We start from the raw sequence: 27,399 nt of genomic DNA on the forward strand, positions 1-27,399 counted from the left end.
GAGCTACCTATAGGTCCCGTGATGACATTCTGGGGTTCTTAGAGACTTCTTTCAGCATCTTGCGGTCTTCTCTCGGGCTGAACTTGCTGGGGCGGCCTGGCCTGAACAAGTTGGCAGTTGTTTGGAATCTTCTCCACTTGTCGATGATCTTCCGGACAGTCGAATGATTGATTTCAAATTACTTGGAGATCTTTTTTAATCCCTTCCCAAACTCGTAGGCATCGATAACCTTCTTTCTGAAGGCCTCAGAGAGCTCTTTTAATCTCGGCATGGTGACGCCGCACACTTCAACAACAAAGAGCAAACCAAACTAAATGTCTGAGGTTAAAATAAGACAGGTTCCTCCAAGATCCTCTCTCACGATGTTCTAATCATTTGCACCTGAGCTGGTGCACCTGATTCTAATTTTAGGTATTTGAATAGTGATAAATGTAGGGGTGTACTTACTTTTTCCACATGCGAAATTTGTATTTATGTTCATTTAAATTATACAATGTTCTACAAAATGTAAATGTTTCATGATATTTGTTATATTATATCACCTTTATCTATCAATATTGTTGAAATGAAGATCAAATCACTGTATGTTGAAATATGTTGAAAAAGTCCAAACTTTACATGGGATGTTCTTACTTTTTCACGTGACTGTATATATAAAATGTATACATGTATGTCTATGTATATTGATATTTATATATACATATACATACATCTTGAAGTCATGTTTTTTGAGCTCTTTCAATCAGCTCAGGGCAATAATAAAAAGCGTCCTTTTTTTCTTTTTCTATCGTGGTATTTTACCACAGGCTTCCAGCTTGTTTTCCTACTAATATGATAAATCTACATACTGCAAAAATAAATGTTGGCATTGTCTTAGACAATTGCAAGTATCTCATTCATCGAATATTTAAACACCCCACATATATTAAAATAAATATCAGGGTGTAATTATTCTGAAAAAAAGCTCACTAAAGAGGGTGCTGCGCCCTCTGTTCAGCACTTATAAAACTTTGCATTTTGTACAGCATTGTGTCTCTGGCAGGAATTACAATGCGTTTAAATTTTCCACATTGCAGTGACATCTTTCGTACATTCCATGACATCATTTAATCTCCATGCTATTCAAAGACTTTCTGCAAATGGGCATTACACCTTCATGACTGGGTGGCCTTCAGGGTAAGGCGGCTGGCTTAAGATATTAGGGTCTTTAGTTTGAGCCCCTGTCATGCCGTTGAAATAACTTCAGGTGGGTTGACAGCCTGTCATCCTTCCGAGGTTGGTAAAATGAGTACCAGCATACTGGTAACAAGGGCACTGCATGCTTCCAGAAAAATGATGCAAGCAGCAGCCATAGGCTGCATACGAAACACCAACAACCTGAATGACTAACAGTTTGAACCTTGTCATTAACACTCCCCAAGGGATCACGACACCGGCACTTTTAGACCTTTCTGCACCCATCACCTATCCCCCCTTCCCCCTACCTCCACCCATTTCACCCCTGGTAACACATGTCCCCTTCACCCTTTCACCCCGTATTCGCTTCCTCGAGTAGACATGCCAAAAAGGTAGGGAGGAGGGTGTTAGCAAATAAACACAGACAGTTCACCGTTAATCACACAGAATGGTGACTACGACTACTACTTTCTCACAATTCTAATTATCCCTACTTTGTTTCAGGGTCGGCCGAAGGACGTTTTATCCCAAGTCTTTCACCAATTGGCCCGTCAGCGATGTTCAACTCAAAGTGCAGGAATTTGGAATATGTTCAGGTGCCAGTTATAACTCACCTACTCTTCATGAAAGAGCGTGGGATCTTCAACATCCATGAACGGCCGGCGCTGGCAGACGGGACACCCAGCTTAGCATCCTTCTAATGGATGGCGTACACATTTTCCCATCCCTCTACATCTGAAACACCAATGTGACAATTTATAGCTGGGTTGAGATTCCAACACAGGCTGGGCAGCTCAAAGATGAGAGCACATACATCTAGGCTCTTATCCTGCCAGCCCATTGGTATGCCGACTATTGCTAAGGATACAGCATTTTCCATCCACGTTATCTTAACTCCAGCGCCTTCAATATGCTGCCCCTTTCCTTGCAAATAAAGCCCTCTTTCATGATGAATGCCTAAAGATTACACAAAGCACTTTTCGTTTGGAGAATAGAACGTTCCTCCACACCACCCACCCATTGTGCACTGCCAAAAGGAAATGAACAATATGCTTTTTGTGGAGTGTACCGTATGTAGCACAAGGACTTTGCCTGCCAAGACAACATGTTATTATCTTGCAAGTTCTCACCGTGGAATCCTCATGTTAAACATTCAGTCAGATTCACAGTTGTACAATAAGTTAGTTTCCTTGAATGTTACCGAAGTAGTTTATAGAAAATGTGAAGGAATTGACGAAATTATTTTATTTTTTGTCCCCCGCCCCTCTGACAAGGTCAGACAGAAGACATTGAAATGAGTTCTGTCCGACAGACCAACCAATCATCCATCCAGGTACTTTTGTGTACGCGATATTTCCAAAAACCATTGAACATGTGGCTTTCATATTACAGATACCGATTCATCATGACATTATCGCAACCTGATTAGATCAAGGCAGTGATTGGCCGAATTCTGTTGCAATGGCAACAGTCTCGGAAACTTGGCTTCTGTACCAGGTTTCAAAATCACACCCATGTCCGAAGGAAGCGGTTGAGTTTGGCATTTTTAATATGAAATAGGCAAAGCCGAGAAACAAACGAAATCCATGAGGATTACCCTTTAGAATTACCCTTTGGAATTAAACATGGTGCGTTAGAAAGGTTCTTCTTCATTTTGACAGACGGATGGAAGGAAGGACATACCCAATATTGAAGTGGCTTCTCCGCTTAAAAGCCCTTCAGGATTTAGCTATCATAGTAAACAGATCTATTCCTCATAACACCCAAAAGGCAGGGGACCTAGGGTATCAGCTCCTTGTTTTCAAAATAAGAGTATTTTCAAAGCTGACAATTAGTACGTCTGACAATAGTCGTGCTTTAAACGTCACATTGATCTTTGAAACGAAGGTGCTGCAACTGCTCCATTTTCTGCTAATTATATCAATAAACAGGTTCTCCCTTGTTGATCCACGATTCCCCATCAAATGTCACATATCCACAAACAGGATTGGCTGGCACTCATCAAAATAAATTCTTCAATCACGTTATAAATTTGCACGGAAACACAATTTTAACAATCCCTTGAAATTGTGCCATTAAAAATAACCTTACAGTGCAGATTAATCTTATGTGAAAAGTAATTACTTCGAACCATTATGTGCTTTGCCTCACCTGGAAAGCTTTCTCTGAAAGTGTCGACGAGAGCTCATTTTTGTTGTTTTGAGGACTTGTGATGTAAAATCAAACTGCATGTTTAATGGATTGCAGATACTGTATATTTAAATGAAAGCAGATTTACCACTACAGCAAGCAGACAGTGCAAAAGCATCTGCGCAATGAAATACTTCCCCATGCACTTTAATCATTTATGGAAAATAATGTGGAAGTCCAGTGACAGGATGAGAATATCACACATTAAATGTGTTGCGATACGAATGATTGCAAAACGCAAACATGCAACTGCTCCTGGACTCTGTCTTTTGCACCTGAGAAGGTTCTTTCAACCCTCAACTCTGATTCTGCTACTGGATCGTACGGTACAAGTCACGTGTCCTAAAAATCTGCTCTGTTGCTCTTGTACATCCTCCTCTCTCTACCGCCCTTTGCACTCTGTCATTTGCTCTTGGGTCATCTTCCATCTGCTTGGAAATCACTGACAAAACTGCAAAAAGGTGCTAAAACAGATCCTGTGAAAAACTAGACCTATCAGCTTACTTCCAATCATCAGCAAGGTCATGGAATCCATCATCACAATTGATATTAAGTCCTTCCTTTTCTCCAACAACCAAATCTCTGATCACCAACTTGGTTTCAGACCAGGTCTCTCCACCTTGGACATGCTGCTTCAACTCACCCAACAATGGACCCTCAATGTCAGATCAGGGCTGTCTCTCATGACATATCTCGGGTTTTGATACAGTCTGGCATTCTGCCTTGCTCTCAAAACTCTCTGCCTATGGCATCCAAGGTCAACTCCACACATGGCTTACTGAACTTTGTTCTTTTTTTCCTTTTTCCTTTTTTTTTTTTTTTTAAATACACGAGTATCAAACCTGTTGCTTCACCGATGGTCGTTGATCAACATAACTTACATGTTACAATAAAGTAAAAGAGTGAGTCAATATTTGCAAAACGAAATATTCCAGAAACAGTTTGTTCACTGCAAACAACCGAGCATTAATTTTAGTACAGTAATACACACTCATTCAGCAAAAAAACAATTTTATGAATTGATTTTATGTTCCCACGGATCAGACGTACATTTCCCAATCTTCCCCAACCCCCTCCCACTCCCCCTCAACCCCCTCCAACCACCCTCCTGCCCCACTCCCGCCCAACCACCCTTCCAAGTTGCAATATTCAATTGTAAGGAATAATACGAATACACACACTTAGTAATCTTACTATAATTCACCAAATGTCCGTCCGTCTGTCTGTCTGTCTGTCTGTCTGTCTGTCCATCCATCCGTCCGTCCGTTCGAAGGTACCGCAAAAACGGCTGAACCGATCGCAACGATATTTTGGATGGGTAATCCTGGGATCCCCTGGAGTAAAATAGGCTATATTGTTTGTCCAATTTCAGCTTTGGCCTCCAGCATTTTCAGGTTTGGACTCCCGCATAACGTTCGCTTCGCATCGCAGTGACGGTGAGCACCAACATGGCGGCTGTAAGATTAACGTGCATGTGCATCTGATTACTTGATAAACGTACCAGAGAAAACAAATCGTTTGGGCAATGGGCTCTCCAATATGCGATGTGTTCACAGTTTGAATTACGTAACGTAACGTTTGTGACGATGTTTTCATTGGGACGATGTTGTGACGATGTTTGTGTTCACGGTAGTGTTTGACGTGACGGTGTGAACGTAATTTCGCAATGTTTTTCGTTTTTATTTTCGTAATCGTTTAATGAACGTTTAATGTTTAATCAACGTTCAATAAGCATAACAATAATGTTTAATGATTATTAAATGAATGAATGAATGAATGAATGTAATGAATAATGCCATGGCGTCGCGTTGGCAACAGTGACAACATAAAAATGTTTGCCAATAACTTCAAAGAGAGAAAAGGAACTTTTATCAGCAATGTCATCTATCCTGAAGTTCTAAGCTGAAGAAGAGGTACAAAATCATTCCATTTTTTTCCCTAAAGAAAAGCGTACAGTTGATATCACTAATCACGATTTGAAACACGATGGAATAATATTTACCGATATGAACAGTGATGTGGTTTTTTTAAATTGAAATTCTAAAAATACTGTTTAGATTTTGATGATTTGCGTGTGATATTTAACGGATGTTTATATAAATCGTTTAAATAATCATTTGCGCCTCCCAATTGAAGCCCCACCCTTAGTGCGGGTACCGTTGCTAGTAACACTAATACACACACCATAATGGCCTAGCCTAGTGCTAGACATAATGCTGTGATGACGTAATGCCGTCTTACTACACCGTCATCCTGGCGTCGAGCATGTGGCATTCAGCCCGTTGCCTTTGTACATGAAATTGTCACAGATATATGGGTTATGGTGTTCAACTGCTGTCAATTAAGCAATAGCACAGGTCGAGTGCTGGATGCAGGGATGACCGTAGAGGCCTAGTCTAAAGCTAGACGTAGTGCTGTAATGAAGGCCCAATAAAAAGAGTGTGACAGGCAGAGGGACAGACAGACAAATCCGGCTACTTTAATATATGGATTTTCCAAGGCTCATAGTAGAGCTGCCACACGCACACATGGAGATACAGACAAACATACGCGACACAACACAACACTGTTAGACAAGCCAAACACAGCCACTGAGCTTGGGCGAAGTGCCATCACTTCCCGGGGTACTCTGGGAACAGGCGACCTCAAAAGAATGGCACCATTTTTCTCACCTCACTCTCCAGGGCATTTCCTAAGGAGGAATGTCCTCCTCAACATTGATGCCAACCTATGGGGAGTGTCAGTGAATTTAACCTTTTAATTACTGAACGTCAAGCAAGGAAACAGCAATTACCATTTTTAAAGTCTTTGGTATGACTCGGCCAGGATTTGAACCACTGGCCTCCCAGACTCAGAGCGAACGTTCTAACCATTACACCAATGTGTCTACTCTCGCAGCCAACACATAGCTCTCATTGAAAAGTCTGCCATCTCTGTGAGTTGTCCCCCTCCCCATCCTAAGTCCCCCATAAACCACCTCCAGTGAAACTCCCAAAATCCAAAATCACTGTTCACCTGCACTCATTCGTTCTTCTTTTTTGCTTCCTGTGGAACCAGTTTTCACATTCTCTTCAATCTCCTTCCTCCCTCGAGGTCTTCAAGATGGCTGTTCACCACCATCTCAGATTATCATCCATCCAAAACCATGATCTTTTCAACCCACATTAATTCTCCCCAAGCCCACCTCTTTCCAAATTTACAGTCTTTCCTTCCTGATAGTTTCCTTCTGTATCAATCTTGTCCACCACGTGCGTCTCCCCCAGCCCCCAGCCACATCCCTTATTTGTCCAAGTCTCTCCCTCTATTTTCTCCCTCAACATTGCTGTTGATGTGTATCACACCACTCTACTGTTCCTTTTGTTATGTTACATCCCCATCTGCTATATGTTGTTGCTCTTTCACAAGCCTCGACTTTGTATTTTTCCAGATCCGGCCCATCAGTGGGATACAAAAACAAGACCAAAAGTCGAACAGCGGCGTAGCAGGGATTCTAAAATATTATAAACCACAAACACACATGATTAGCTTTTCAAACAGTCGCTAATGCTGTTTATAACATTAAACAAAGAAATTTGGAAGAATCCATACATCCATGAGGTAAGTTTTACTTACAGACCTGAGCAAAGATCTACTGCAATCTATATACCCCACTGGGTTGGAGGTGTGCTCATTTACCAAGCAGCTAGCTAGCGCTTGCCAAGCCAGCCATTCCTTAAGGGTTTTGAATGGAGTGCTTGCTCGAATGCTTTAACCACTTGGCGATGTCTCCACAATAAACTTGGTAAATGAATACACACTCAATGTTCTTGAAACAGACCATAGATCGACTGTAATCTATATACCCCAAAGAGGAATGACCTTTCCTGCCGCTCTCAAAGTGAGCGGGTGTTTACGCCGTAAATGACATCATATACGTAATGACGTAGCATGATGGGCGGACACAGAACTTCCCCTACATATATATATATATATATATATATATCTATATATATATATGTATATATATATATATGTATATATATATATATATATATATATATATATATATATATATATATATATATATATATATATATATATATATATATAAGATATATTTAACCTCCAGTAACGTTGCAGTCACTACAGAGGGATTAGTGTTACGATTAGATGTACTATAAAAATAACGTTACGTTATTATTACGAAAATATTATTTAAAAAACCGAGGTGATTTCCTTACTTCCGCTTTTATACCGCTTCAATCCATCAACTTTCCATTCACGACATTGGGATGAAAGTGTTATGGTTATATTTGCTATAATATTGTCGTGCGACTCCCGGTTAACACCAGAAGGTCGCGGATAGGCCTAAACGGTTTATTCGGAGGCAACAACCAAACATGGATTTTACTATGTCACACGGGAGGAAGAAGGAAAATGGAAGCTGCGCAAAAAAAAAAGCTTACCTTGTGCGCTGACTGCAGCTTCGATCCGGCAAGGAAATTAATTCAACCGGGCACAGGTTTAACAGGGAGTGGAAAATAATACAAGGGTTTATTGCAAAGAAATTTGGGACAGGGAAAAGCATGTGCCGGTAATAAATATCCTAATTGGGACGTCCCCACACACAGATTTCAGAAACAAGACACAGGAATATGAATTAATAAAAAGAAAAACGTCCGTTATGTAATTGTAAAAAGTTCTGCGGATGCGGCCTTATCTCGTCTGTCGTCTTGCGTGCCCGAGCTCCGCCGCACACCACGAGGCCCCTCGCTCCAGCACCACAGCAGCGCGAAGGCCCGAGCCAACGCCCACTCCGTTCGCACACGAGGCCCCAGAGCAGGAAAAGCACCGCACATCCAACGCAGGCTAGCGGCTCCAAGCGAGGTCGATCTTCACACACGATCGGCCTGCCACGTCCCAGTCAGCTCTCCCGAAGCAAACGTGCAAGAAGCAAGAGAACTCCACTCGGGCTATGACTCAACTCAACTCGGGCTGCGCAAGACGAAGAAGAGCTGCAATAGCGAGCTGCGTAAAACAAGAACCAGATGTGTTCTCTTTCTCTTTTTCTCTTTTTCTCTTTCTCTCTCTCTCTCTCTCTCTCTCTCTCTCTCTCTCTCTGTCTCTCTCTCTCTCTCTAATGGCGTTCGGCACTCTCTTAAATAACCTTGGCAGTGGTGACATCAGCCTTGGCACGCTACCAACCAGCGACTTCCACCGAACCTTCCAGCTTCGCGCCTCTCGCACTCGTTGGCTGGAGGTTCGCGCCCAGCGCGCCGACCAATCACAGGACTGTAGCGTGGCGATAGCTCGTAGCATGAAGCGTGGCGATAGCACGTAGCGTGTAGCGTGGTGATAGCGCGTGGTACTCCATGTGGTTAGGCCTGTCGGAGCTGTAATTGGCGGCGGCCATCATCGGCGGTGGCCCAGCCTGGTTTCTTTGCCTGTTCCTTCCGAAGTCACTGTCAGGGAAGGGATTTATTTAGTGTTGTAATAAAGATCCTAACTTAGTGTCTAAGTGGTTGCGGTGCCAAAAGGGACAAAGGTTTGGCTGACCAGGTGAGACATACAGGGGCTTTATTCTTTAATCCCTAACTCTACTTCTCACACGAACATCCTGGTATGCTCACAGGTATACTCTTAACCGACAAAACGCCTACACATGAAAATTACAAGGTAGATTCCTTACCGCGACAGACGAAGCACGTTACCTGCACAGATCTATCTGGCTCTACATATCACTACCCTGCCGACATAACACAGCCGACCAACCCCACGCCCCCCCCCCCGAACCATAGCTCCTGCAAGGTTCATACGCATAAATCAGGAGGGCTGTGGGAAGTGAGTCGGACTTCCTACCTATGCTTCTTAACATTCTAATCCCCTTAACAATGATGCAATCAAATATTTACAATCATTTCGTTGTTCTTGCATTAACGCCAGGGGGGTTGACTCAGCCTGTCATCCTTCCGAGGTCGGCTAATTGAGTACCAGTTCACTGGTAATTCCCTGCTTGTCGTAAAAAGCGACAAAATGGGTTGGCGGCAGGAAGGGCATCCGGCCGTAAAACATTGCTTCAAAAAGGGGACCGAAAAAACAACAACAACCACGGTCCCCGAAAAAGGCCAACCCCCGCTTGCGGGGAAAAATGGCCTCTAAAGGTGTTTTTTTTTTATTTCGTTGTTCTTGCGGAGGGAGGAAACAAAACACTCAACAACTAACTTCACCACAAACTTAACCAAACTTACAAAAATTCCAAAATTCTAAACATTTGTACAACCCCGGTCTACAGACAGCGTCCCCCGGTGGATGCCACAAGACACAACCTTACCTGCGGGGCCATCCCAATGTACCCCTAAATTTCCGCAGGGCCCTGTCCAGGTGTTACAGGTGAGTGACATAGCTCGGTGGATTTCGCCCACATTCATTCAACACAAACCCCTTAACCACTCACTCATTCCGTCACTCCTTGCAGACAAAATCATTTCAAAGCACGTATTTCACCCCCCTGCAGGACCATAGCATTGATGTCATTCGTGTGTGCATGTCATTTCTACTACTAGGCAGCGGGGAGGTACCGCACAAAAAGATGGTGGGGGCGCTTCAGGCTGTGGTGCCCGCAGTCCCAAAAACAAGTCAACCAACTCACAAGTTCATTGCCCCCCCCCTTTACCTCTTGGCCCCTTGACAGCCCAACAGCCCTTTCCGCCGTTACCTCGCCGGTGAGGGTCTCCACACACCAGGCTCCTCCGTGGCCTCCTGCTTCAGCGCAGCAACACGGGTCACTCGGGGACTCCTTTACCCCACGGCGCCAAACCAGACCCTCCACCGACGAGCTCCAATTTCCAGATACCACTGGCTGCCAGGGGTAATTGCCGCAGAGGGGGGCCGCAGGCATCGCTCCTCAGAGCTTGATCTGTACCTGCGGACACACACACCTTCCCCACCCACAAGACCCCAAAACACACTTCCTCCCCCGCTGCCATTCAATTCTCACAAAACTCAGCACAATTCCAAAGATGGTGTAAAAAATGTTACAAGGCTTGCCATGGCCTGCTGCATGTGAAATCCCCCAATTCACATTTACCATTACACATTTCCAAAAGCACATTTCCAATAATCACCACTCATCCTCAGTCTCAGTCTCAGTCTCAGTCTCCACTCTCACGACCACATCAAAACACATAACCACAACACTAACACAAACGCCACCCACAAGACTCTGTGTGGCACACAATCCATCCCCCTCACCGGCCATGTCATCACTCTCACCCGCCTCCCAACTCCAAATTACTTGTCCCCAAAATTTCCACAAGCAAGTCCTGAAGCCTGGGACAGTAAACCATCAAGGCCTTACCTCCACCTTGATGCACAGGTAACTTCCGGTTGGTCAAGCCCATAGTGCCATCCACCCTTCAAAAATCCCAATATTTCACACTGGACCAATCAAATTTTCCAAATTTCTCTTTTGTCCCCACTACACTGGCAGGTATGTGGATCCGCATCCAACGGTGATCATCACTACACAACTACCTGTGGCCACGACAGCTCTGCACCTCTACCGAGCAAGGGTCATCGGGACAAAGTGAGCAGTCAAAACGCCAACATGGCCCATGAGTGTCCATAAGGGTGCGACCCACCATCCATCCTTCGGCCCCCCTGCGAGGAACACAGCTGCACCAGCCCCAGCTGGCCAATGTGGTGAGCACCTGCTGCCACATCACACACTACCGCACACACAACCTCGGCTCTGGGGGAGACGGTCGCAGTGCGTGGAATTCCCCTCACGTCACCTACGCTGCCCTCTCGTCCCGCAGTCCACAGAACCGCAGCCCCCAGCGCTCACCCACACCAAAGTCCAGTCAACAGCCATGCTCCACCAGGAGACCCACCCAGAAGACATGGTCCACACACCTCGGACACCCATAGCACCACGTTGACCCTCAACTACACAACTACATCCCCATGACTCCGCGTCCCAAATATCAGCACAGTCGCCCCCGCAACCAGTTGAAAGCTGTGTTCTGCTACCCTATCAATTTCATCACAGCCTCCAACACTTTGGTCTCGCACACATGGATCAATAATGGTGTCACTATGCAGTGACCACCATTTCTCTTCACAAAATTCACCCTTAAATTTACATCTATCCTCAGATTACCCATGCCAAACATTTATCACATTTTACGAAACTCACCAAAGATGCTTTGCCATACACATGCCAGACGAGCATGGCCCATATGCTCGGCACGTTACAACTTCTCATTCAACACTCCCATGGCTCTCTTCCAAAACCGAGAGTCCATAAATCATAACGGAACATCTGCGGAAGGTCACTCTCACACCATCACGTTCCACAGACGCCCCAATGGTTGTCCGGTGGGCTGTCTCATTCCTGTCCATGCGGTTCGACCCGCGTCCATAGCCCAGCACAGCATGGCAGGTCACCACATGCTGGCTGTCCCAGAGTCTCAGGAGGAGGGTGTCAGGCCGCATGCCCGGGTGGTCACTACATCAGGCCCAAGTTGGCCGTCCGCAGTGCCACCACCAAAGCGCGACCCACAACACCTCCCCCTAGTGGTCCTCAATAAATGCCATCCCAGGCTTGAGAAACCACCTCGGACCCCCCTGGAGGTCTTAACCCCCACCAGGGTCCGGTGACCCTGCCGGCCCGAGCCACACGCCCGTACGGCGCCCCGACAGACAAGGGACGCAACACTCCACCAGACCCCCTGTGGGGCCCAGGTCGTACCATGCCACCCATGGCTGCACCCCACGTCCAAATCTCACCAGCCCAGCCCCCGAGCTGGCTGGCATTCCGAAACTTACAAAGGGGCAACTTTTGCCCGAGGCCATCCCCCATGACCTCGCCTGGTCAAAACTCCGCAGCCCGGGGACCAACTCCAACCAAGGCTGCTCCAAATCAATTTCCCATTTTAATTTTCTTTGAGATTTTCTTTTAAGAATTTTGATTTGCCATCCCAAACCACAGCTGCAGGTAACAACTCCCTCGGGTTGCTTTGCCCCTCCCTGCAGCTGGTCCAAATTCCCTACGGGGACCAAATTTTCAGAGGCTCGATCTCCCGACTCTCCGTCTTTGTCCGAATCCAGCCCGGAGCCAAAACACTCCCCCAGCTGGGTATCCAATTTCGGAGCCTCCTGCTCCCAATTGTTATGCATGGTGAGGGTCCCCACGGTCACCACAACCACCTCCTCGGACCGACTCACCTCCTCCCCCGAACTCCTTTGGGCCTGATCAAACTCGTCCTCCATGGGACTGTCCCAGGTCCCCAGCTGCTGTATCACATCATGCTCATCATCATTGACCATCAATAATAACAATATTATTATTACTACGAAAACGATACTACTGAAACGATACCACTGTATTAAGAAACCTGGGTTTAATTTGTCCAAGCGGACGGTGAGTCATAAAGCCTAAGGCCTATACGTACCGTATTTTTGGAAGAGACGTAACGCTGATGCTTTCGATTTTTTTTGGCATTTAAACAATCGGTTTGTTTTTTTTTGTTTCACACTGAATGAAAAACGTAAAGGTAGAGCATGGCAATTGTGATATATAACAGGTTTGACGATATGTTCAGCATGAACGGCATATAAATCAAAATGGCGGTGCGTGGAGAGTCAGCCGCCGCACCACTGTAATGACATCAGATGTAATCACATCACGCTGTCATGTGACCAGATTTTCAGCTCTGATTGGTATACGTTTGAGGGGGACATACATACATACATACATACATACATACATACATACATACATACAGACGGACAAACACTGTTCTAGACGGCTCTGCCCGATGGGCTACGCCGTAAAAACTGCCAGACAGAGGTAAGTCAGCACGAGTGGAGAGCGTGGATATGGAGGAGTATGGCCTGCTATGGTATCTGCTGGACAATAATTAAAAGTATCGAGCATTTTGAGCTTCCTGCAGTCCCTCGTGATTGCTTGAATGGAGTTCAATGTGCATCAGACTGGTGGAAGTCCTAATGTACACAATACATGATGTGTGTTCTAGTGCTTAGAAAGCAAAGGGCAGGTCAGTACAAAAGCCAAAGGCATGGCTGCGAGTGTAGAAAATGACGAGTGGTCATAAGCCACAATTTGGATGTCTATTCCCTGCCAAAAGACAAGAAAGGCATACTTTAAAAAAAAATTCCCCAACCAAAACCTTGATCTTTTCTACCCTCGTTAATCCACCCCAAATCCACCTCCCTCAAATTCATTTTTCTTTCCTGAAAGTCCATATAGTGTCCATCTCGTTTATCCCATGTACCCCACACCCCAGCCCTCTCCCTTCCACAGATCTCCCAATGTCCCTGTTCCCTACTGTTGTTGTGCTTCCCTCTCTCTCCCCTCTTGTCTCCCGCTCCCTTTATTATATGTTCAATGTGTTAGCCTCGACTTAGTATGTAAAAAAAGCTCTTATTCGAGCCTCGACTTGGTATACAAAAAAAAAAAAACTATTGTGAGCAACACTGTAGCATTAATCAACATCCACAGGTTTTTTTGTATACTTAATCGAGGCTCGTGAAAGAGCTGACAACCACGAGGGAAAGACAGCACAGGGGGACCGCGAGGGAAAGACAGCACAGGGGGACCGCGAGGGAAAGACAGCACAGGGGGACCGCGAGGGAAAGACAGCACATGGGGACCGCGAGGGAAAGACAGCACATGGGGACCGCGAGGGAAAGACAGTACAGGGGGACCGCGAGGGAAAGACAGCACATGGGGACCGCGAGGGAAAGACAGCACATGGGGACCACGAGGGAAAGACAGCACATGGGGACCACGAGGGAAAGACAGCACATGGGGACCGCGAGGGAAAGACAGCACAGGGGGACCACGAGGGAAAGACAGCACATGGGGACCGCGAGGGAAAGACAGCACATGGGGGCCGCGAGGGAAAGACAGCACAGGGGGACCACGAGGGAAAGACAGCACATGGGGACCGCGAGGGAAAGACAGCACAGGGGGACCACGAGGGAAAGACAGCACATGGGGACCACGAGGGAAAGACAGCACATGGGGACCACGAGGGAAAGACAGCACATGGGGACCGCGAGGGAAAGACAGCACATGGGGACCGCGAGGGAAAGACAGCACATGGGGACCACGAGGGAAAGACAGCACATGGGGACCACGAGGGAAAGACAGCACACGGGGACCACGAGGGAAAGACAGCACATGGGGACCGCGAGGGAAAGACAGCACAGGGGCACCACGAGGGAAAGACAGCACAGGGGGACCGCGAGGGAAAGACAGCACATGGGGACCACGAGGGAAAGACAGCACACGGGGACCACGAGGGAAAGACAGCACATGGGGACCGCGAGGGAAAGACAGCACAGGGGGACCACGAGGGAAAGACAGCACAGGGGGACCGCGAGGAAAAGCATCAAAACAGTGTTATATCAGTGTTATAACATCATATGCATCAAAACATTGCAATAGTCAAAATATAAACAAATAAACAGAAAACAAAGCTTAACAAAAAAAAAAAAAACACACCTCGAGTTATATCATTCCAGCTAGTGATAGTTACTTCCTTTTTAATTTGCTATTTCAGCCAAAAAACAAACACTGCACATTCGAAGCCGACTTTGAAGAAACAACACTTTGTACACCAGAAGTAAATTAAATTAATAAGTGCTTTGTGGGGAGTTTGGGGAAAATGGAAGATGATGGAGGGAACAAGTGGGTTAAAAGAAATTGGTGAGAAATGATCAGGAGGGTAAAAGGGTAGGGATGGGCGGAAGGCGGGGGAGAGGAATCGGCAAGTGAAAAATGTATACGATGATCAAATTCAAAATCACAAGAGCTGATGGTACATTGTTACTGATGGTGGCAAGTACCACAAGCTTGATGTTACTCTTTGAATACTATCAACACAAATACAATATCAATGGTGTCAGAAATTTCCTTGCTTTAAATTGATTCCCCAAAACCCCAAAACAGTCCAGGAAACTTCGTTTTTTCTCTCTCTAAACAGGAGAAATAAAAAAAAAAATTATGTTTTTTAAAATACGTGTACATTTTTAAAGTGTGAAAGGAGGAAAAAACCCTCGATGATAAATTGGAAGAATGTTTTCATAGATTACAAGTCCTTAGGGGAGTGAAGTAGACCCTATGAACCGGCTCACCTCCTTTTGTCCCACCACACGGCCTCACAGCCCTTTGTTTGTAGTGCGGCCATTATGACGTTCACGTCATAGTTTCCCGTGCCCAGCATGCTCCTGTGGGGGTTGAGTACAGAGTCCGGTGATAGCCTGCAGGGAGAAACATCACCATGTACAACGAGGACGTGGACGTAGGGATTTATCAAACCAGTGTGCACCCCAACAGGTTTCCAGTGGTGAGACTTTTAGAATAGCAACAACAACAAAAAATAAAACCTATGACCGGCCCTCACAAATGGTGCATGCAGGGGTGAAATCAGTCAAAATGGGATTTTAACAAGGCCGTGACTCACCTTTCCGAATAACCACAACATATGGCCGATGGCCCTCTGGGATTGTTCGCCGCTGCAAATCCATATTGCGATCAAACGTAAACACAGAGCAATTTGCAGATTATGGAAATTCAGCAAAAAGCAACTTCGAGTTCAATATTGCATGCAATGCAGACAATGCGTACAGCATTTAATGAGGTGGAAAAAGAAAATACAGCAAGACCCAGTAATTTCTACTCTGGGATTTGCAATTAAATTGCACCGACCTACTTGGTTACCAGTTGGGTTACTCAAGAGGTGGAATACGAGAACAAAGTCCACACGGCAGTGCCATTAATCAGCACAATGCGAGTAAGGAATAACACATTGTGACACTGCAGTTACCTCCGCCACCAAAGGTGGACAGAAGTTATGTTTTCACGCCTGCTTGTCTGTCTGTGATCAGGTTATCTTAAAAGGTTATGGACGGATTTGGACGAAACTCGGTGGGCAGGTTGGGTGTGTGACAAGGACAGAATTGATTTTGGTGAAGATCCAAACCCGATACGATATTTATTTAAATTAATTTCCGAAGTGATTCTCCACCTTTGAGTGACAGGGCCAAAAACGATACATACATAGCATGATATCTCAAAAAGTTGTGGATTGATTTTGACAAAATTTGGTGCATGAGATGGGTAGGTGAAAAGAACAAGCCGATTAAGATTTTGGTTCAGGTCCGGAACCAGATGCAGCCTATCAGTGGATAACAAAACATAAACTGTTCAGCCTGGCAGAGTTATGCGCTCTACCGAATGCCATTCTTAGAGCATGGTGCACTTCCACATTAAAATGCACTTCCTCATGCACTTCCACATTAAAATGCACTTCCACATTTAAAAAAATTAACGACAATGGACACAAAACCCACAGTAGCTCCATCCGAGACGAGTACTTTTCCCCTCTTCATTTGGTACACAAGATATTTCCTTAAAGTTTATCCTCACACGACCTGGTAAATATCCATAGACAGGGTGAGAACCGAAGATACTTGGTTAAGGTTTTTGAAATGTGTAATTAGCGAATCAAAAGTACAGCGTAAACGGGTTAAAATGGTTTTCTGATATGCATAGTAAAAGTGATCAACGTAGGTGGTGGAAATGTCCTCCCATCGATATCGAAATTCCGTGTATCCATTGGTTATCGACCTTTAAGTCCGATCAGCCTTCCCTGACAGCGACGACAACACCCACCACACCTCCTTCCCGCCCCAACAGCTGGCAAATGAGAAAAATCAACATCTGACACAAAACAAACAACCCATAAGAATGGCTGTGTACCACTGCGGCGATCAAGGGAAGCGCGCACACCCCGTTAATACACCTGCTGTTAGTGCAACCGAGTGGTGTGGAAAGGTGACCTATCATGCATGCTACCCATTCCTCAAACAGGGGAAGAGGGGTACAGGGGATGGAATAGTTCGAATGAACATGCCATTAATAAAATTAAAATAAATCCACAGAATTAAATAAATAAATAAATAAATCCCCTCATGCCACCCCCCAATCCCCCAACCCCTTCAACCTCTATTGAGTAATCATATTGGACTTTCAAATGAACCAAAAGTTTGGTAGATAGTACATGCTGCAGAGATACCGTCCAGGTTCCTTCCATCCAACACGAAATGGTAATCTAACAAACACTCATACAAGCAAATGGTGAATTAACAAGGATAGTACAAATGAGCATACTGTGTTGATTAGCCACCAAAAAACACCACGTCTGCAAAAAGCGTGGAAAGTTTAAAGCCTGCCATCCATCTGAGGTGTGTAACATGACTCCATGACAATCACTATGGTCCCTTAAAGGATCTGGCGCATCCGAGTGACCGACAGCTCTCTAGAAATGTTAGACGATCCACTCCCGGCGTTATAAAAGGCCACAAGCTACAATTTCATCGTTATCGATCGAAAAACCACAACATATCATCTAATCGGTCAAACATCAGAACGGTCAGGGCAGGGCACCAGAGTCGGTCGTTAAGTTGACACACCTTATGCATTATAAAAGAGTTCTATTAATTCACCGAGAGTGATGGGAATGAATGTGCAGCCGAGGTGGTGAATTGCGAGTCAGTGCGCACTCACCTTTGGCATATCTCATCGAGCACCTCCTTGGTGAAAGCATTCGCGTCCTGGAGCACGTTGTTGAGCGCGTGCAGTGCGCACAGCTCCCGCCGCTGTTTTTCGTGGTACACGTCCACCGGGGGCATCCCATCCGAGTCCACCTTCATCTTCCCCACGTTTTTCCAAGGCAGACACGTCATGACACCGACAAGAGGCCGCAGCGCGGCGACAAAGCCCAGGGCGACACGGCGAATCCAGAACAAGGCTCTGCACACAAAGATCAGCATAAAGGGCGCCGACAGACCAGAGACCCCGACTAGCCGTGTCCTTGGTCCTCGGCCTAAGCCGAAGCCGATTCCGCATGAATGGGCGGAGGCGACGCCGGACTGCCCACGGCGGGGCGATCGATGGGAATGGGGGGTGGATAGAGGGTGCGACTCGGCGGGGGGTAGAGAGCAGATGCGCCGGTGAGAGCGACGACAGACATGCAGGCAGGCACGAGGGCCTTTAAACGAAAGGGACAGCACGTTACGTTTCCCCCTTTACGGCTCTTATCTCACCACGCTTCACAAGTACAGTCATGGAAAGGGCGGTTCACGCTTAACGCACTATGCACAGAACGAAGCGAGGACGAGCCTGATATGACTGGACAAAGCCAGTTGCGTCTGCTCCAGACGTATCCCATTCACTGCTGACGTCACTTTTCCCGGGAACCCCCGCGTGCGTGGATCTAAAGCAGCGGTACAGTAAGGTGTAATAGTCGAGCGATGCACCATCGATATCTCGTAGAAGGTTAGAGCAAAAAGGTATTACTGTCGTTAACAAAGTATTCGTGGTAATATTGTACAGAATGTAAAAAAAGAAAAGAAAAAAAGTGCCACAAAAATATTAGGCAGTACCGTATTAATTGTTTTACATTGTAATAAATAAATAAATAACGACCTGTCAGTCCATGTTGAAGAGCAAGAGAGGAGGCTTTAAAAGTTATGGGGGGGGGGGGGGAGGGATTAGGATGAAGGGAGAAAAAGTTAGGGGAGAATAAAATGGACGACATCAGAGGCAACAAACAACAACGCCATGCAAAACCACCAAACATCATTTGATTAAATTATCAAAAGTAATATTTCACCACTTCCCCCTGTCCATCCCTCAACTTGAGTGGGTATAGCAGGTACCCTCTCCCCCCCCACCCCCAAACCACAATTAAAGCCTCCCAAGAGGGTAGACTTGATTTTTGAGCAAGTTCCTCAGTACATTTGGGGTACAGTATGGTTGTTTATTGTCGAGTTTAACAAGGCCACATCGGAACACAAGTGTGAATGTGCATTAGGAGCACAGCCAGCCATCAAAATTGATGCAAGTCGTGGAACAAATCCCCAATCAAATCACGGTCGAATATGCAATGGCTAGATGAGATGGTGTAGATTTCACAAAGAAAACAGAATTTTGTTTTCATATCGTTGGGAGTATAAGGTGCGGGCAGTGTTGGTGCAGGCAGGGATTTTTTTAAAAGCGGAAGAGTCAGGAGATGTGTGGTGGTTGAGTGATAAAGGTGGCCCCAGTCATCCGCATTTACTGCAAATGTTTCAGGAAACTCAAATTGGCAATGCGGTTACGCACGTCAAGGCTGGGGGTGAAAATTAGAACGATTGAATGCTTTTAGGAAGGCTGCACAATGCATCTGTCTGATGGATTTTTGGAAATAGTCTTGTATAGTTTCCAGGAAGGGAGAAGGGGAAACAGAAGTGAACATGGTAGGAAAATGTGAAAAGGTACAAGTTGGTAATGAAATAAAGGTACAAGAAAAAGGTAATGAAAAGGCAAACAAGAAAAAGGATGATTTTCCATGAAATGGTGAAAAATGGATGATGATGAAAAAGGATGAAAATGCAAGAAAAGGCAAACAAGAAAAAGGATGATTTTCCATGAAATGGTGAAAAATGGATGATGATGAAAAAGGATGATGAAAAAGAGGATTTTCATGGGATGATGATTTTCATGGGATGAAAAAGGGGATGATGTTAAAGGGGATTTTCCATGAAATGGTGAAAAATGGATGATGATGAAAAAGGATGAAAATTCAAGAAAAGGTACAAGAAAAAGAAAAGGTAATGGGGATGACAGGGATAATTTTCCAACCGCCACCCCCCACACCATCTCCCCCCTCCACAGGATCATCTGGGTCACAGCAAGTACAATTTATAATGTCTACACCGAGAAAGAAAAAGTTAAAGCCCACGACTTTGGTTGATTAAGCATTAATCTGTGTAAATGGTTTCAAATGGTTTCAAGAATGACGACGCACCAGATGGTATGTTTGACCACAGGAATTGAAATACATTAGCTGAACAGGCTGTGACAAGAAATACATTTGGGTGTGTTATCAAAAGAGTACCTCAGCATTTCCCCTCTCCACACCAGATCTTTGTTAAAGGGGAAAATTTATTTATTATGAATGCTTGGGGGGAGTGCATGGTAGTAATAGATTAGCAAGGATACAATAAGACCGACTTCTGAAATGCTCTAATAATAAAATTAAATTTAATTAAAAAGAGGTAAATTTTCAAACATGGCGTTTGCTTCGAGGGTACGCACACCCGCCTCGGTTTGAATGTCGGCCAAGCTATAAACGGTCATATTGGTGTTTCACATGCAGGGCGACTCAATGTTTGTGCTGTCCCTCGGATGGACGTTAAACTAGGCGTCCCGTCTGCCGGTATTAGTCAGTGGATGTTAAAGATCCCACGGTGTTCTTTGTGAAGAGTAGACGAGCTATCACCAACACCATGGCCAAATTCCAAATTCTGGCCTTGAACTTAGATAGTCGAATGTCAGGCATGGCCAGCCGATTAGTGAAAGCCTTTGCCCAAAACTTCCCCCGGCCAACCCCACAAGAATGTGGGAATAATTGTGGCCGTTAAAGATGGCATTTGGTTGGGTAAACTTGCTGGGTGTGGTTCCCAGAGCTACGGTATGTACTCCCAAACCTGAATTAAGATGTGGTGCCGTCTACCCGTCTCAGCTGTCTACTCATTTTACACCCATCAATAACATTGATGCCTGGTGCCGGCTTAACAGTTAAGGTTGCTGTCTTGAGATCTCAGGATCCTGTGTTCAAGCCCCCCGTCATGCCATTGAATTAACACCAGGTGGGTTGACTCAGCCTGTCATCCTTCTGAGGTTGGCAAAATGAGTACCAGCTTGCTGGAAAGAATGAGCCATTTGAGTATCCTGTGTCGGAGTGGCGACCCATTGAGGATTGTGCCCAATAGCCTAGGAAACTGCTTCGGCAGCTCAAAACATTTGAAGATGCAAGAGGAGTGATCTTTTTCTATAACATTGATCAAGAACAAGTTTTCGGCCACGACTGGTGTCGATTAAAGCGTGTGCCATTGGCCACTGTGAATGCATTGGCATCCTCGCACCAGAGGACTCTATGTCAGACACACTCGCGCTTGTAAGGCACTCAAACCAAATCGTCGTGCTTCTTTTAACACTTCTGGAGATCATGTTGTGCAACTGCATCTTTGATAATCCAACAACGTGATAACAATAGTACAGCAAGGGTACGCACGACGTACTAGTACTTTAAGCTATTATTTTCATACATCTCATCATTATTGATAACAGTTAATCTCAATAACATGCACGGTCAAGAGGGAAGGATGCAAAACGGAGTGAATGTGTTGCACGATAGAACCGTCTGCTATCAAAATAATGATCAACATGATAATCATCTTACGATAATTCACCAAATGTCCGTTCATCTGTCTGTCTGTTCGAAGGTACCGCAAAAACGGCTGAACCGATCGCAACGATATTTTGGGTGGGTAATCCTGGGATCTCCTGGAGTAAAATAGGGTATTTAGTTTTCCAATTTCAGCTTTGGCCTCCAGCATTTTCAGGTTTGGACTCCCGCATAACGTTATTTTCCCGGGTGCCGCACAAACGGCTGCACTGATCGGACTCGTTGACCTCAGACAAAGACCTTTTATAAGGACATGGGTTGAATCCCTGCTTGAGAGAATTCCAACCCCCTCCCCGCCATCACGGTCGTCTCTCCAACTCACAATCCCACGAGATATGCGGAAAGGACGACCCAAAACCAATTATCTTCTTTTTGATTCGTATATAAACATCATTAAAAGTAAATAATGACCTCTGCCAAAGTTCAAACGACGTGAGTTTAATCTCTACATGAGAGAATTCCACATAGCTATTTGGGCAGTGTATACACTAACAGATCGCTGTCTCCATCGATCTTGCCAAGGCCATAACACCTATCGGCTCAAAATCCTTTTAACTGTTGACTTGGTAGTTTTTACAATGAAGGAAACATTAACAATGTTGTTAAAAGTTTATTTTGTGATTAATTTGTGATTGGAGATATGTTGTTTGGAATGAAAAAAGAGATATCGAGTTCAAGTAAATGACGACATGCCATGATGGTTTCTACTTTCTAAACGTGAACTTCACGGATCGCCATATGCAGATTCGCCACGGACCCACGATCGATGTTTCTATACGTGAACGTACCCATTTGTTTGTGAACGGGTACGTTTCTCATGGAAGTCTTTCACGAACTTGCTGTCCATGTCTGACGTGCGACTGAGGGTGCTACAGGAATGTGGAATTTATTGGTTTCATGCTTTCGCATTCGCCATATCTGCATTGCCTGTTTGCTTCTGGCCTCCCACCCGTGCGTAGCACGGGTATCTCACTAGTCATCATAATAATCGTTTTACGGCTGTTTCCATGCTTGCATGAGCAAGCCAAAACTGGTTTGAAATTGAAATCAACTGTTATGCAGTATTTGCACTGGGTTATTCAAGTCGACAAATAAACAAAGACAAGAAGACGCCATGCAGAGTACGAAACTTGCAAAATCCCCCATCCAAAAAGGTTGCCATTGATCCATCAAATTGTCCATTTCATCAAGATTAAAATTGACGATCCTGATCAAAGCTCAGGTCAATACCATCCCTTATCTTCCCCCATCCAAAACCTTGATCTTTTCTACCCCCACTAATTCACCACAGATCCACCTTGTTTGAAATTCCAACTTCTTTCCTGGAAGTCCTGGCAGTGTCCATATGTTTTATACCTCTCCCACCCCCCCCCCCCCTTCCCATGCCTACCCCCCAAAGCCCTCTCCCTCCCACAGTTCTCTTGATGTCTCCATGTCTCTCGGTCCCTGCTCTCAAATGTTGTGTTTGTGTCCTTCCCCCTCTCTCTAACGCTCCCGATGTTATTTGTTTTATGTGTCTGTTTGCCTTTCTGTGTGATTAATGTTCGCTCTTTCACGAGCCTCGATGTTGTATACAAAAAAAAAAAAAAAAAAAAAAAATAGAATGAAAAGTGATGATTTTTCAGATGAAAATTGATGATTTCAGAAGTTTGACCTTAAGTTGACCTTTGAATAGTTGGTTTACAATTCAGTGAGGCACTATGCAAATGCTGTTAAATTTTCAAGTCAATCGGGATGAAAATTGACGGTTTTTCAGATGAAAATTGATGATTTTGGAAGTTTGACCTCGAGTTGACCTTTAACATTTTGGCCTCAAAAATAGTTGGTTTCCCAATTTAGTGACTCAATATACAAATGATGTTCAATTTTCAAGTCAATCGGATGAAAATGGAGATTTTAGAAATTTGACCTCCAGATGACCTTTGACCTCATAATCAATAGGCTTCTCAACTGTGACGACCTCTACAACTTGAAGTTTCATGACGACCGGTTTAGAATTGTGACCTGTAGGCAAGTGAGACAGACAGACAAACAAGAAACATGTGGTGCATAGCACGATACTTGCAAAACCCCTAAAATAAGTTGTTGGCCTATGATGACCTCAAAAATAATTGGTGGTTGAATTCAGTGACATGGTATGCAAATACTCTTCAAATTTCAAGTCAATCGGATGAAAATTGAAGATTTTAGAAATTTGATAAAGTTGGTGACCTTTGGCCTATGTTGACTTATTGACCTTTTGATCCCAAAAACAATAGGCTTCTTGCTTATTATCAACTCCACCATTTGGTGAAGTCTCGTGAAGATCGGTTGAAAATTGTGACCTGAAGGCCACTGACATCATATATGACATCCTCAGGCACAGGGCCCAGACAGACAAACAGACACACAGACAGAATAATGCACAACACCAACCAATATACTTGAAAATCTTGGATTTTGCAAGTAATGAAAACGGTTCCTTCCATTCCAAATAGTTTCCTTGCTTAGGGTTTCCTGGATCATCATGCCCCTTATAAAATACCAAAATGTGATCTTGCAAAAAATTTTTTTGGATGAAGCATCCACAAAAAAACATGAAGAATATTTATATGTAGAACAGGGTAAAACTGTGCAATGTCATATCCTTTGAGATGGGTCAATATGACGCATCCTTCTCTCTTGATCCATGCCATCCGGCAAGTCATGGACCCCATGGACGTCAGCATGCATGTATGGAGTTTGACTCCATATGAGCATGTGCATTTTGTAAATCAAATAGAGAAAGTTTTTTTTAACAACCATATTTAATGAGTGACAACACAGGGATACCGTAACCCAAACAATGGCAGCACATGGGGATAAAGTACATTGACAGCTAAAATTATATTGACCATGAATGCTGAATATGGACAATATAAATATATGGGGCAATTTACTCGATCTTAACAGAGGAGATGCCCCGCTGTGATGGGCACTCAATAAGTACTCATGAACAGGGTATTCATTGGCATCAGCAAACACTGGTGTATTGTTCATAAGCTTATAGTACAGGGTGTCCATACAGTCCTTGTGCAACTTTGAACGTCTGTAACTTTGGATGTAAACATGACAGATACTAGAACGGCACTTGGTAGATAGAGCGCATACCTCCATCAGGCTGAACAGTTTGCGTTTTGTATCACACTGATAAGCCGGATCTGCATGCGGACTTTAAGGAAAATCTAATTGGCTCGTTCCTTTGGGTAGAAGTTGGGTAGAACTCGTCATCCACAGACCTTGCACCGGTCCACGTATTCGGCAGGTGGCAGTGTGGAAAGTTGCAAGATCTCAGCTTTTTGGGTGAACTGATAAATTTCTTCAACTCGTTTGTTTTGCAAAGACACATCCCTTTCTCACAGGTAAGTTTTCAAGTAATGTACAAGGCTCCTTTCCTATTATATCTCCATATTGAACACAGCGATATTTCAGCTATACTTTGAGCTAGGAAACTGAAATTTGGACACAATAGTGAGCACATACTTTGGCAAAAACGTTATTTTTTATTTTTTGATCAATAAATAAATGAATAAATTATTATTGATTTATTAAGTACTTATTTATTTTCTCTCTCATCTGGGCAATATCTCAGGCACCATTTGAGTTAGAAGCTGATATTTGGACACGACAATGACCAAGTGATTTGGCTGCAAACGGTATTCTTGATTTGATCAATTAATTGATCAAATATTTAATTATGTGATTAACTACTTAATTTCAAAAAAGTTAGATTCAGATGAAACGGTGGTGAGTGGTTTGGGTATGATATTAGCCAATTGATTAATAATTTAATTACTTAGTAATTATTATGCATTTAGTTTCATTACACAATTAATCAATTAATCAATCAATTATTGTACACCGCTCCCTCCCAATTCCATCTCCATGTGCTGCATGGTTGGCGCTCGTTGATGTCGTGGGCTGGAGGATATGACATATATTTGGCATGGGAGCGGTGTACTTTGAATGTAGCTCTACTTGTTTTGAGCTTATTTTAGAAGCTTTGTGAGCCATTTTAGGTAACAATCCTCATCTCATACACATGGTATACTTTATGTTTCCCCATACACTGCTGTGTCCTGGCATGCCTGCGCATGCACTCAAAAGCAGTGCTCAAACTCAAAACTCAAAAGCTCAAAAGCAGAGGAGCTGAGAAGTGCCAAAAAAGGACTTCGCACGACGGAGGATGCCCAGTCGGCAACTGGCTTTGGAGGCCAGTTTGGAAATGTGTTTTCCCAGGAAAGATCATGGCAGATAGTGAGACCCAAAAGCTTGAGTGACAAAACCTCCTAGAGATGATTGTTGAGAAAGTAGATGGGAGGGCTTTCGAGATGCTTTGAGATTTTTCAGGTTTGAAAGACATGTTCCACGTGTTTCACAATCTTGTGATTTTATCCAGGTCTGCAGAGAGTAAAGAGGCTGCTGCCTGCCGATCTGAGGGATGATATATGGAATGGCAGAGGGTGAAGTCATCATAAAAAGAGAGAGAGGATTTTGCAGAGTCGGAGAGATCATTAATGAAGACCAGAAAAACCACAGGGCCCAGAGCACTGCCTTAAAAAACTCCAGCCTGGACAGGAAGAGGAGATTATAGAATTCCATTTAGAGCCACATGTTGAATACGACAGGAGAGGAAGTCCATGATCCATGTGTGGAGATTTCCATGGATACCATAAGAGGAGGGTTTGGTGAGCAGAGCAGGGTGCCAGACTGTATCGGAGGAACGAGATATGTCAAGGGAGATGGCTCTGATTTCCTGTTTGGCGTTGAGGACCTCCATCCATTGTTGAGACAACAAAAGCAGCATGTCCAGAGTAGAGTGTCCTGGTCTGAATCCAAATTGATGATCAGAGATCAAGCTATTGGAAAGAAAAAGGATAATTTGATATCAGAAGCAATGATAGATTCTGTGACCTTGCTGATTATTGGGAGCAGGCTGATTGGTCTGTAGTTGCAAGGATCTGTTTTTGCACCTTTTTGTGTAAAGCGGTAATGTTGGCTGTTTTCCAAGCAGATGGCAGATGACCTCGAGCAAAAGAGGATTCATGAAGAGAACAGAGAGAGGATGAAGAGAACAGAGAGAGGGCGAGATAGAGCGGCAGAGCAGGATTTTAGGATCCGTGGGCTGATGCCGTCTGGTCCAGTTGCAGAATCAGAGTGGAGGGTTTGACAGAAACTTCTCCACCTTGACAGGAGGGAAGGACACAGAGTCCAGGAGCAGTTGGGTTTGACTGGATAAGGTGGGTACAGAGAGCGATGGGTTAGGGACACAAGAATTGGAGGTAAACACAGAGTTGAGGCATTTGGCTTTTTCACGTGCAGGGTCAGCTGTGTAGTTGTTTGAGGCAAGGGAGGGGGTGGAATGGGAACAAAGACCAGAAACAGATTTCACCATATACCAGATTTTTTGATTTTGTTTTTTTGTATACTGAATCGAGGCTCGTGAAAGAGCTAACATTTACTTCACAAACAAATCAACCAGACAAACAAAATACCCAAAAAGAGGGAGCGGAAGACAAGATGGGGAGAAGGGGAAGCACACAAACACAACATCCGAGAGCAGGGAGATGTGTGGAAGGGAGAGGCCCCGGGGGGAGGAGGCATGGGAAGGGGGGGGGGGTGGGGAGGGAGAAGTATAAAACACAAGGACACCAAGGACTTCCTGGACAGAAGTTGGTATTTCAAAAAGTGGAATTGGGGTGAAAAATTT

The 27,399-nt window shown here is 44.6% G+C and overlaps 1 protein-coding gene across 4 annotated transcripts in view; it reads right to left on the bottom strand.

The window, feature by feature from the left end:
• JOSD1 (Josephin domain containing 1) overlaps positions 1–27,399 on the bottom strand; it is a 51,234-nt gene that overhangs the window by 18,428 nt on the left and 5,407 nt on the right. The window contains exons 2-4 of one of the 4 annotated variants that reach the window (XM_078774298.1): positions 17,945–18,190; positions 15,840–15,891; positions 15,511–15,636 (exon numbers count right to left, since the gene is read on the bottom strand). In XM_078774298.1, coding sequence (XP_078630424.1) covers positions 15,511–15,636; positions 15,840–15,891; positions 17,945–18,074 — 308 coding nt within the window. In that variant the 5' untranslated portion in view covers positions 18,075–18,190. Of the gene's footprint in view, positions 1–15,510; positions 15,637–15,839; positions 15,892–17,944; positions 18,445–18,483; positions 18,503–27,399 lie in introns of those variants that run through there. The other 3 variants (XM_068110433.2, XM_068110432.2, XM_068110430.2) reach the window with 3 other exon arrangements.

The sequence above is a fragment of the Myxine glutinosa genome, chromosome 3 (assembly GCF_964187855.1).
Source record: "Myxine glutinosa chromosome 3, kmMyxGlut1.1, whole genome shotgun sequence".
NCBI lineage: Eukaryota > Metazoa > Chordata > Myxini > Myxiniformes > Myxinidae > Myxine > Myxine glutinosa.